General features: G+C 40.4%; 1 protein-coding gene across 1 annotated transcript in view; it reads right to left on the bottom strand.

Annotated features, from left to right (window-relative positions):
* LOC138982439 (actin-interacting protein 1-like) overlaps nt 1-12,650 on the bottom strand; it is a 28,614-nt gene that overhangs the window by 12,988 nt on the left and 2,976 nt on the right. Inside the window, exons 2-7 of the mRNA XM_070355727.1 lie at nt 10,361-10,482; nt 7,346-7,436; nt 4,610-4,757; nt 2,323-2,503; nt 472-549; nt 29-112 (exon numbers count right to left, since the gene is read on the bottom strand). Coding sequence (XP_070211828.1) covers nt 29-112; nt 472-549; nt 2,323-2,503; nt 4,610-4,757; nt 7,346-7,436; nt 10,361-10,482 — 704 coding nt within the window. The remainder of the gene's footprint in view (nt 1-28; nt 113-471; nt 550-2,322; nt 2,504-4,609; nt 4,758-7,345; nt 7,437-10,360; nt 10,483-12,650) is intronic.

Here is a 12,650-nt window from a genome sequence, read left to right on the forward strand (position 1 = left end):
AAGAGAACAATGACACCAATGCACTCACCTCATAAATACCTCCTTTGTGAGCTGGAGACCCAATCTCAGGGGGGTCACTCTCATCTAGAGTTTTGCCATCGTATTTGACGAGCTGAAAAAAAAAGACTGCATGATATTATCAGACGATTACAGCATAAATTGCACTATTTTTCCTTGTTCTTGGTTTTTATTGCTCTGTATGTGCTCCATTTCATGGACATTGTGCACCATCGATCACCAGTTTGGATTATTTCTCTTGAAGAGCACAATGATTTCTGTCGGCTCATAGCAAATCAATCACATTTAATACCACTGTGTAAACATATCCTTAAAGGCTGAGTGGGGTTATATAAGGCGCCTTTGCTTTCACTGCAGCAGCATTTCAAACTGCTCTGCGCACGCAATCCAATTGTTAACTGTTAGTTACTGTGGCTTCAACACAAATTAAGTAGTAATTTGAGAACATCGTACCTTCCCATCGGCTCCACCTGACAGCACAACCTCCCCGTTCTTTGAGAACCTTGCGACATTGACAAAGTTGGTGTGGAACTGGAAACAAAGACAGAGGGTTTATTCAAGCATAATAAAAACAAGAAGGGCAAAGCCCATACGACTCACATGCTTGACCTTGACATGACCTTGACCTTCAGGGTCAAGGTCAAATAACTAAACCTAGCAATGACATCATACACTAAGAACTGCTTTACACATTTTTCCTACCAAAATACATGTGAACTTGACCCAAGGTCAAGGTCATCCAAGGTCATGCAACACAAAGCTGTTAATTCAAGACATAGGAAGTACAATGGTGCTTATTGGCTCTTTCTACCATGAGATATGGTCACTTTTAGTGGTTCACTACCTTATTTTGGTCACATTTCATAAGGGTCAAAGTGACCTTGACCTTGATCATATGTGACCAAATGTGTCTCATGATGAAAGCATAACATGTGCCCCACATAATTTTTAAGTTTGAAACAGTTATCTTCCATAGTTCAGGGTCAAGGTCACTTCAAAATATGTATACAATCCAACTTTGAAGAGCTCCTGTGACCTTGACCTTGAAGCAAGGTAAACCAAACTGGTATCAAAAGATGGGGCTTACTTTGCCCTATATATGATATATAGGTGAGGTATTCAATCTCAAAAACTTCAGAGAAAATGTGAAAAATGTGAAAAATAGCTGTTTTTGAGACAACATTTATGGCCCCTGCGACCTTGACCTTGAAGCAAGGTCAAGATGCTATGTATGTTTTTTGGGGCCTTGTCATCATACACCATCTTGCCAAATTTGGTACTGATAGACTGAATAGTGTCCAAGAAATATCCAACATTAAAGTTTTCCGGACGTCCGGACGGACGGACGACTCGGGTGAGTACATAGACTCACTTTTGCTTCGCATGTGAGTCAAAAACACGAGAAAGGTATGTTGTTGGAACGTTTAATTATTAACAAAACAAAACGTTACGTTCACAGATTTGTTCAGTCAATAATTAAACGTTTTAACAACTTACCTTTCTTCTTTTTTTAATTCTGAATTTTGGAACGTTGGCAGGCTAGTTGTTTGTGGATTTCTATTCAAGCATAAGTCACTGCAGGGTAAGCAAATTATGCATTTACAATATCGTCCGCCACTTTCTTATTTTGTCTCTTAGTTTATCTTGTTGTGCTCCTTTATTATATCATACATTCCATGGCTTTGTAACCTTGCATCTGAATTAAAAATACTGTTTAAACCAATTGTTGTGTCTACTATCAAAGTATCATATGTCAGAATAGGCAGTGCTAATATCTGTGGTATGAGGTTTGTGAAAGGGTCAGAGAATTAAAAGAGAGAAAGATGGGGGTGCGGGTGGGTAGCGGGATGTGATTGTGTGTTGCATGCAAGCAAGTGCGCCTGTGAATGTGAGAGACAACGAGAAATACAGAAAACAAGAGAGAGAAAGAGAGAGAGAGAGAGAGAGAGAGAGAGAGAGAGAGAGAGAGTGAAAGAGAGAGAGAGAGAGAGAGAGAGAGTGAGAGAGAGAGAGTGAGAGAGAGTGAAAGAGAGAGAGAGAGAGAGAGAGAGAGAGAGAGAGTGAAAGAGTGAAAGAGAGAGTGAGAAAGTGAAAGAGAGAGAGTGGAAGAGAGAGAGAGAGAGAGAGAGTTAAAGAGAGAGAGAGTGAAAGAGAGAAAAAGAGAGAGTGAAAGAGAGAGAGAGAGAGAGAGAGTGAAAGAGAGAGAGAGAGAACTTGTAAATGATGGGTTTTGTTGTAGGCTAGCTGGAGGAAGATAAAACCTACAAAACCCATAACTTTACAGCAAAGACAACCCATACTTACTTTCTGTGTCCTTTTGAACTTGAAGGGTGGGCCTTCATGAAAGCCGACTGTGCAGTCCTCGCTGGCTGAGACGATGCGGAAAGGACGGGTGGGGCGGTAAGAGACTGTGTTGATGCTCTTGCTGTGGCCCTCAATGGTGCCAACGGAAGTCCCAGTGTCCATGGAGAATACATGGGCAAACCTGCAAGGAGAGAACAAACCACAGCATTGAAAGCAAGTGTTTATAGTGCAATGTGTTATTTATTGATCAATAATTATGAGCGTGATTGCACTGTAAATAATGTTATGTTATTGTGGTGTTTTTTCCCCCCAATGATTGTACAGCGCTTTGAGCAGGGTTAAACCCTGTCCCCTGTTTCTTTTAGGCGAGAATAGGCGAGTACTGTTTCTTGGGAACATCTCGCCGCGAGTGACGCTAGGTAGCTTTGGGCTTGCTCGCTTGGTGAAAAAACATGGCGGCCACGCAGCTGCCCATCCATGTTTTTTTACCGACCAGTGCAGACCACCTTTTCGGAATCAATCAATGGTGTTTAATTCTTGCGTAGCTAGCCATTAAACCGTTTCATAGACAATCTCGCCTCCTAGCTTCGCGAGCGGCTAGCCGAAAGAATATCTCGCCTGAAAGAAACACGCGTCTGGATACACGCGCTTTATAAATATTATGCAATATTATTAATTGTGTTGATGTAAAGTGTCCCTTCTGTTAAAAGAGCCGCGTTCCATGCAATTGTTCACACAACACCGTGGTTCGAATTTATCTACAGGGGATTTTCCCTTCACCTTGTACTGCAGATTGAATTGTTGTTTTGACGGGTGGCGTGGCGGTAAGACGTCTGCCTCTTAATAAAAAGGTCGAGGGTTCGAATACCGGCCGAGGCCGCCTGGTGGGTTAAGTGTGGAGATTTTTTCGATCTCCCAGGTCAACTTATGTGCAACGTGTGTACACGCAAGCACAAGAAAAGATTCTGTAATCCATGTCAGAGTCCGGTGGGTTATAGAAACACGAAAATACCCAGCATGCTTCCTCCGAAAGCGGCGTATGGCTGCCTAAATGGCGGGGTTAAAACGGTCATACACTCTTAATAAAAAGGTCGAGGGTTCGAATCCCGGCCGAGGCTAAGTGTGGTGGGTTAAGTGTGGAGATTTTTCCGATCTCCCAGGTCAACTTATGTGCAGACCTGCTAGTGGCTTATCCCCCTTCGTGTGTACACGCAAGCACAAGAAAAGATCCTGTAATCCATTTCAGAGTTCGGTGGGTTATAGAAACACGAAAATACCCAGCATGCTTCCTCCGAAAGCGGCGTATGGCTGCCTAAATGGCGGGGTTAAAACGGTCATACACGTAAATTTCCACTCGTGCAAAAAAACCACGTGTACGTGGGAGTTTCAGCCCACGAATGCAGAAGAAGAAGAAGAACTGTTGTTTCCTGAATAGGAGGGTACGGATGGAAGACCATGAGTTTTGTAGAAAAATTAATACAGTGGAACCCCCCCCAATAAAAAACCCAAAATTTAAAAAGTCCCCCCCCCCCCCCCCCCTTGTGTAAGTGTAAGTGAGACATGGATGTGTTCATGACTGAATGCGTAAGCACAATGCAAGGAATGGCCAGAGAGGTGTGTGGGAGGTGTGTGGGAGGTGTGTTTATAACCTGCCCTGTTATATAGTGCTATATGTCTTATGTAAAAACAATGTCCTGTTTGTATTATTGTTATGTACCACGCCTGAATTTCTCTATGAGATAATAAAGTATTCTTATTCTTATTGTATATACTTTGCTATCTCAGATTTGCTGTTGAGACCCTGTGTAAATGTACCCCCGTTTGAAGACTAATGTCCTTTCAAGACCTCATTTTCTCAGATGTTTGGTGGCAAGTCTTAAAAGGGGAGTTCCACTGTAGAACATCCGTTTTTACCAAATGGGAAGAGAACAGTAAAAGTATTGCCCAACATGCAACAGCAGACACAAACTAATGAAACTGTAGAATAAGGTGAACCTGCAGAGTTGCATCTACTTATTCTTCTAAAAGCATACCAAGCTTACCCCCATTTTCAGGAGCACAAAAGTTCAACTTGTAGAAGAACTACGGTGAAACCTCTGCTTTTAAGCCCCTCCATTTTAAGAGTCCCTGAACACCAACACCCGATTTGTTCAGCCTTTGTCTTTGCAATTGCAGTGTCGGTAAATTTACCCCCTCTCTTCTTAGACCTGAGTTTTTCAGATTTTGTTTCAAGTCTTCTAAACCGAGGCTACCAGTGTACAACACAAGTGCTTAGAAAGGCACCAACCTTTCACGGCCATTTCCGCAGAGAGCGATACGCTGGCTGTCGTTAGACCAGTCGAGGTCAGTGATAGCTCCACCCAGAGCTGGGTATTCTGCCTTCAAGATGTGCTCTGGGTTGACCGTGTCCCAGATGCGCACCTTGCCAGCAATATCTGAAAATAAATGTTGTACAGTAGGACCCTCTTTTAAAGACCTTCTCCCCCTCCCCCTTTTTTTTATACCCTGCTTTCGCAGATTTTCTGTTTATAACATGTGTAATTATATACCTAATATAATTAATAGGTAACATGCGCCTTGAGTTGGCTTGTGTGGTGAGATACGTGCGCGATATAAATCCTCGTAAATAAATAAAATAAATAAATACCTCTATTTTATAGGACTAACTCACTTTTTAGACTTTCTCAGATTTTGATTTTCTCAGATTTTGGGAGGTCTTACAACTAAAAGGGGTTACCAGTGGACATGTGCATGCTGACAATGCTCTGTTCATCTGTTGGAACTCATGTACCCCTATTATAAAACTAAAAGGGGTTACCAGTGGACATTTGCATGCTGACAATGCAACGTTCATCTGTTGGAACTCATGTACCCCTATTATAAAACTAAAAGGGGTTACCAGTGGACATTTGCATGCTGACAATGCAACGTTCATCTGTTGGAACTCATGTACCGTACCCCTATTATAAAACTAAAAGGGGTTACCAGTGGACATTTGCATGCTGACAATGCAATGTTCATCTGTTGGAACTCATGTACCCCTATTATAAAACTAAAAGGGGTTACCAGTGGACATTTGCATGCTGACAATGCAACGTTCATCTGTTGGAACTCATGTACCCCTATTATAAAACTAAAAGGGGTTACCAGTGGACATTTGCATGCTGACAATGCAACGTTCATCTGTTGGAACTCATGTACCCCTATTATAAAACTAAAAGGGGTTACCAGTGGACATTTGCATGCTGACAATGCAACGTTCATCTGTTGGAACTCATGTACCGTACCCCTATTATAAAACTAAAAGGGGTTACCAGTGGACATTTGCATGCTGACAATGCAATGTTCATCTGTTGGAACTCATGTACCCCTATTATAAAACTAAAAGGGGTTACCAGTGGACATTTGCATGCTGACAATGCAACGTTCATCTGTTGGAACTCATGTACCCCTATTATAAAACTAAAAGGGGTTACCAGTGGACATTTGCATGCTGACAATGCAACGTTCATCTGTTGGAACTCATGTACCCCTATTATAAAACTAAAAGGGGTTACCAGTGGACATGTGCATGCTGACAATGCAATGTTCATCTGTTGGAACTCATGTACCCCTATTATAAAACTAAAAGGGGTTACCAGTGGACATGTGCATGCTGACAATGCAATGTTCATCTGTTGGAACTCATGTACCCCTATTATAAAACTCCCTTTACTTGAAGACCTCATTTCATCAGACTTTTTGTTCTCATGGTGTCACTAAATTGACCTGTATCTTAAGATTCCTTCTCTTTGAAGCCCTCATTTCATCAGACTTTTTTCTCTCATGGTGTCACTAAATTGACCTGTATCTTAAGGCCTCATTTCATCAGACTTTTTGTTCTCATGGTGTCACTAAATTGACCTGTATCTTAAGGCCTCATTTCATCAGACTTTTTTTTTTCATGATGTCACTAAATTGACCTGTATCTTAAGATTCCTTCTCTTTGAAGACCTCCATTTCTCAGATTTTAGGAGGCCTTAAAACAGAGGGACCACTGTACAATCAAATACAAAACAGTACAAGAAACAGAAAAGATTGACCATGCATTTAATCTAAAGAACACTGGCGAGTGGTCGGAGTTTGACGGCCTGAGTTTGATGGGGAGACGAGGGTTGGTTCTACTTTGTGAAAGATTTCCAAGAACACAGAAAGAACACATTTTGACTTGAACAACTTTGCTCAAGCTGAAAAATATAAAGTCACACAAAACATAGATTGCCCACTGTTTGAGTGCAAATTGCGCGACAAATAGTACCAAAACAAAAAGCCAGACAAGATGCCAGCTGGGAAAGACTATCGCTGACCACAGCCCAATTGTCAATCGTATCACCGCTATTCTGCGTGTAAAACTCAGGGGCTCACATCCATGAGAGGTGGCATAGGACAAATGTCATGGACAATGCAAAAGTGATAGGACATTTGTCCTGAACAAAAATAAATCAATAGGACATTTTTTTTTGCAACAAAACGTAAATTGAAACGTTAAAAAACGCAAATGGGGGCAACGCCAACTGTCAACCGGCTTGGAGCATTCAGAGTTGCGACCCTTGGAAGCTCTTGTCTATAAAAAGCACATAAGTCTCCCCAAGTTTCGTCTGCTTGGAGAGACACATCGCTTCGCAAAACATTGATAAAATAGCAAATCAACTTACTGTAAATTGGAAAGTACTGAAAATGTCTGGATCAAATGACAATGACCACTTTGTGACAAAAACAATAGGACATATGTCCTCTTGCATGGAAAATGTATAGGAAAAAAATATCCGTGTATGTCCAATGTGGATGTGAGCCCCTGAAAAATAAACCTGACCGTTAATCATGCTATCGCTGTGTCATAATTTTTGTGTGTGGTATGTAATGGTCTTGTGAAATTTCTGACGGGCTTACGACTTTCTTGCGGTTACTCGCCCGGCTGGCGAGTTAGATTTCTGAGATTAGGCCATCCCTGCTGAGTTCATCAACTCCTCATGATCATTTATACCTGTGGAAGCAATGTAGAACCTGGAAGGTGAATATCGGGCAACGGTAGTAGGCTTGGCATGTTCCGTGTAGATATCCACCTTGGATGGGTCCTGAGGATCAAATTGAATCATTTTATGCAAGCGTACATTTAAACACACACAACATATAAACTAGTAAACATGTACAGACCTTATATTATAGTACAATGTCAAATATCTTATTGAGAAACCAATATATATACATCTTCCTAATGATGTAAAGTTTATAAAACTTGCAGGACATTTGATCACATTCATAAACAAATTCATAACAGCCCCTTACAAACTTCCCCATTTTATATGTTCAAGTTTACACAAGTTGAAATAACTTTTTTTTAAAGTTTTAAGTTTTAAAAACACAGACCATACTTGAATTACATCCAAATGACATTACCCAATATTGACGGACTGTGTGATGATATCTTCTGCTATGGTCTGTTGAGACAGTGATATCAAAATCGAGACCGGAGGTCGAGATTTTGATATCACTGTCGAAACAGACCAATGGCAGAAGATATCGTCACACAGTCAGTCAATGTTAGATATATTGCTAATTCTCTGGACATTTTGTATTTACTGTAAAGAAATTACAAAAGTATTTGTCTCAGTTTTGGCTGTTCCATATCCCTCCCTCTGATTATTATTTCTTTTTGTTCACTCTTTTCTTGTACTTTTCAGTATTTCAAAATGTCTTTTCTTTCAAAAAGTCTTTAGTCACTTGCTCAACTAAATTCTGGGATACTTACATTTTCATATATATTTGTTTGTTTTTAAATGTAGGTGTTTTTGTTTTTGAAGTGGGGAAGCAATAAAGAGGTCGTCGATATCAAAACTGATATCGACGGAAATGTCGTCGATATCACTTTTGCACTGAGCTCAGTTTTGCCCAATTGACCAATGGAAATCCACGTAACATATGAAATAGCAATATACATGTATATACACTTGGCCAAAAAATGATTGCAACAAATTTCAAACGCAAATTAAAGCATTAATTCCTGTGTCATTTCATTAAAACTGTATATGCCAGTTAAGGCCGTTCACTTAACCTTCAGGATCACCTTTTGGATTAAATATTTCTTTTACAGGGATCACGTGACCGCTGCTCAAGTAAGGGTACCCTCAAAATCGACCAGACAAAAACGGAAGAGCCGAATGATAAATCGACAAAATATCACAATAGGCAAAACTTTGCAACTTTGACATACGAGAAGAAAGTCAAACCAATTATCTTCCCTGAACAGATTGTTTTGTGTTGCTACCTTGCGTATTCCGCGTGCTATGCTATTTCTACTGATGCAGGTGTCGATCGCAAGAGCGGTCAAAAACGGGTCTTTTTGCACCATTTTTTAGGGGTATCATGACAAAAATGGCTGCACTTTAGCAATGACTTGGTGGATTGCTTTGAAACTTTCAGAATACTTTACCAACATACTATAATAATAATAATAATAATAATAATAAATGAGCATTTATATAGCGCAACATCATAACTTTACAATTATGCTCTTTGCGCTTGACACATTTAAAATTAAAACACAGTTATATAAGCATTTACATCTACATTCATAGTCAACAACGCTTAATTAAAAGCATACACCATCACACATACATTACAAAAGATTCTTCCACTAACTAAGTAATAAAAACATGAATCAAATAGGTAGTAAAAAAAAAGGAAATACCAGCTGAATACCCTTAATCAAACAGAACGTGCTATCAAGAATGCTGAAAACAGTCCTAGATGTTTATATACATTATCACTAAAACAACAAATACACTACATGTAGCCTACTGATGGACTGAGAAAACAAAATCAGGGGTTGTATTTCTTGAAGAGGTGCGTTTTAAGTGCTCGTTTGAATGCTTGGGGTGACTGAGAGTGATACTTCGAACGAAATTATGGATTGTTACTGGTGTGTGTCAAAATGTTATGCAATTTTTCGAAAGAAGTTTTTAATCTCGTCATAGGATTGTTCACTTGGGTCCCAAAAATTCATGACTTTGCATGTCTTTAGAAAAATGATTGATACACACACTCCGAAAGTTTTATGTGCGTGTAAGCACCGACACAAATTTGCTGGGCCTGTAAACACGCTACATAATTAAGCGATGATTCTGGTGCCACAGCGATGCCCAGCCAAGCGTGACCGTAGCATGTTTTTAAGAAGCACGCAGCGATAACAGCTGTAAGCGCGAAACAGCGTGAACGTTCCATTTTTTTCTCATGTGTTTGCACGACTAGCAAATTAACGCCAGTGGCTACACGCAAATGAAACAGACAGAATCTGTATCAATCATTTATCTGTAGATATGCAAAGTCATGAATTTTTTTAACACAAGTGAACAACATTAACAAGTTTAACAATATTTTCCGAAACATTGCGTCCCATCTGAATAAACAACCATAATGATTTAAACTTTTGCACAAAGTATCTCTAGTATGTTGGTAAAATTATTCTGAAAGTTTCAAAGCAATCCACCAAGTCATTGCTAAAATGTAGCGCTTTTTGACATGATACCCATAAAATTGATGTAAAACGTCCCGTTTTTTACCGCTCTTCCGATCGACACCTGCAGCCATCAGTAGGAATAGCATAGCACGCGAAATACGCAAGGTAGCAAAACAAAACAATCTGTTCAGGGCAGATAATTGGTTTGTCTTTCTTCTCCTATGTCAAAGTTGCAAAGTTTTTCCTATTGTGATTTTTTGTCGATTTTTCATTCGGCTCTTCCGTTTTTGTCTGGTCGATTTTGAGGGTACCCTTACTTGAGCAGCGGTCATGTGATCCCTGTAAAAGAAATATTTAATCCAAAATGACACATGAATTAATGCTTTAATTTGCAAAATCAAAATATGATAAATAGATATTGAAAAAGATGTCTCTTGAGTATACTTATACTATACATACACATTAGACACTAAGACAGCTTGTGAATCTACGTAATCAGTGAAGTTCTTTTCTTTGAAAATGTTTAGTGGATATAAAATGTACCTGCATGTTACGGATGAATACACTCTGGCCATTGCAGTATAAGAAGTTTTCTCCCTTGGGGTCGCCAGAAATTCGTACTGGTTTACCCCTTTCAGCAGAGGGGAGAGCTGCAAATGTCCTTTCTGGGAGAAGAAAGAATTAGCTTTCTCAACAAAAACAAACACCAAACCTGTGCACGACTCTTACTCTTAGACAAAAAATCTTCAGCTTTAACATTTAGGTAAGCATGATCTTACAAAAATCAGCTTCCACAGAAAACTTGCACAAATGTGTATATATATATATATTGCAAATCTCATGCAACTTCAATAACACACATATATATATATATATAATGCATCATTCTTTTGCATACCATATTTTCATGGATGCAGTTTGATGACTTCAGTCTCTTTAAAAATATATGGTGACTACAGTGAGTCAACCTGTCCTGAAAGACCACCCAAGGGACTGAGAAAAAGTGGTCTGACTTTATTCTTTCTTTCTTTATTTGGTGTTTAACGTCGTTTTCAACCACGAAGGTTATATCGCGACGGGGAAAGGGGGGGGGGGGGGAAGATGGGATAGAGCCACTTGTTAATTGTTTCTTGCTCACAAAAGCACTAATCAAAAAATTGCTCCAGGGGCTTGCAACGTAGTACAATATATTACCTTACTGGGAGAATGCAAGTTTCCGGTACAAATGACTTGCTGGGGAGCATCAGGTAAATTCTTCCCCCTAACCCGCGGGGGGCGTCTGACTTATATTATAGACAGGTGGTCTTTATGGAAAGGGTCACCATTTGGCAAACCTCCCAATGCTCATAAACCCTGGCATGTATCTCACACGTCCCACACAGTGACAGTACTGACACACACACAAACCTCACACTGCACAAAAACACTCTTTCACGTGTGATACGTCACACTTCACATCTGCAAGCACGCACAAACAAACGCACAGCACAAACGGAACAAACTCATCTCTTTTATAAATTATATGTGGCACCTCCGTGTGTAATTTGTAAATGTTCATTTTCTTTTGTTCTTTTTTTCCCTCATGCTTTGGCCACTGCTGTGTGTGAAAGCTTGTATTCTTTTGTTGTTTATCTTTTTTTGTCTCATCCTTCAGGCAGGTATTGGCTTAGTCTCCTTGTTTTGTTGCCAGCGCAGTTAAAAGATTATCGACATTCTCTCATTATTCTCCCGAACAATTGCTGGTTATTGGTGGTGGACAGTGCTGTTTACCTTTTGTTGTAGGAAAACAAGTTTTCTTAATCGCCTGTCGTCTGTTGCCAACTTAGTCACAGCTTTCTTGCTCAGTCATTAGACAGGTGGTCTCAATGGAAAGGCGTTTTAAACTTTTATGTAGTAAAAACCATCGGGGATCATTTGGGGTGGTCATGGGGCGGGGATGTAGCTCAGTCGGTAGTGCGCTGGATTTGTATCCAGTTGGCCGCTGTCAGCGTGAGTTCGTCCCCACGTTCGGCGAGAGATTTATTTCTCAGGGTCAACTTTGTGTGCAGACTCTCCTCGGTGTCCGAACACCCCCGTGTGTACACGCAAGCACAAGACCAAGTGCGCACGAAAAAGATCCTGTAATCCATGTCAGAGTTCGGTGGGTTATAGAAACACTAAAATACCCAGCATGCTTCCTCCGAAAACGGCGTATGGCTGCCTAAATGGCGGGGTGAAAAACGGTCATACACGTAAAATTCCACTAGTGCAAAAAACACGAGTGTACGTGGGAGTTTCAGCCCACGAACGCAGAAAAAGAAGAAGAATTTGGGATGGTCTTAATAGGCAGGTGGTTCTTATGGACAGGTGGTCGCCAGGGCAGGTCCAACTGAACTCATCTTCAAAAGACATTCTCAATACACCAAATGCGACCGCACACATGTATTCAAAGCTCTCGCAACCTTTGAAGCGTAGCAAAGCAAGTGGAATGACCCTCGCAAGAGCAGCGGAGACTCAGCGTACTCAGCTCTCACGACATTCATGATTCAATGCATAAAAAAGAGCATGCGTTATTACTTTCTCGCAAGCTCCTCAGATTCCAAAAAGATCTATTGTAACAAGCTGTAAGGCAAAAACAAAAAATAGGTGTGGTTAAGGTAACATAGCCAACAAAAATAGGGTAGGAAGGTAGGCAATCACTTTTTTTTTTCTCAATCGCAGAGCAACAAAGCGTGTAGCACTCGCAACCGAAGAAGATGCCGCCATTTTTGTCATGGCAAGCGTCTGTTGGGCCTTTTTAGTAGGAGTTATTTCCCTTGCATCCTCTGTCGTCTGCTTTCATTGCGTTTTCTGC

Source organism: Littorina saxatilis, linkage group LG12 (genome assembly GCF_037325665.1).
Source record: "Littorina saxatilis isolate snail1 linkage group LG12, US_GU_Lsax_2.0, whole genome shotgun sequence".
Taxonomy (NCBI): Eukaryota; Metazoa; Mollusca; class Gastropoda; order Littorinimorpha; family Littorinidae; genus Littorina; species Littorina saxatilis.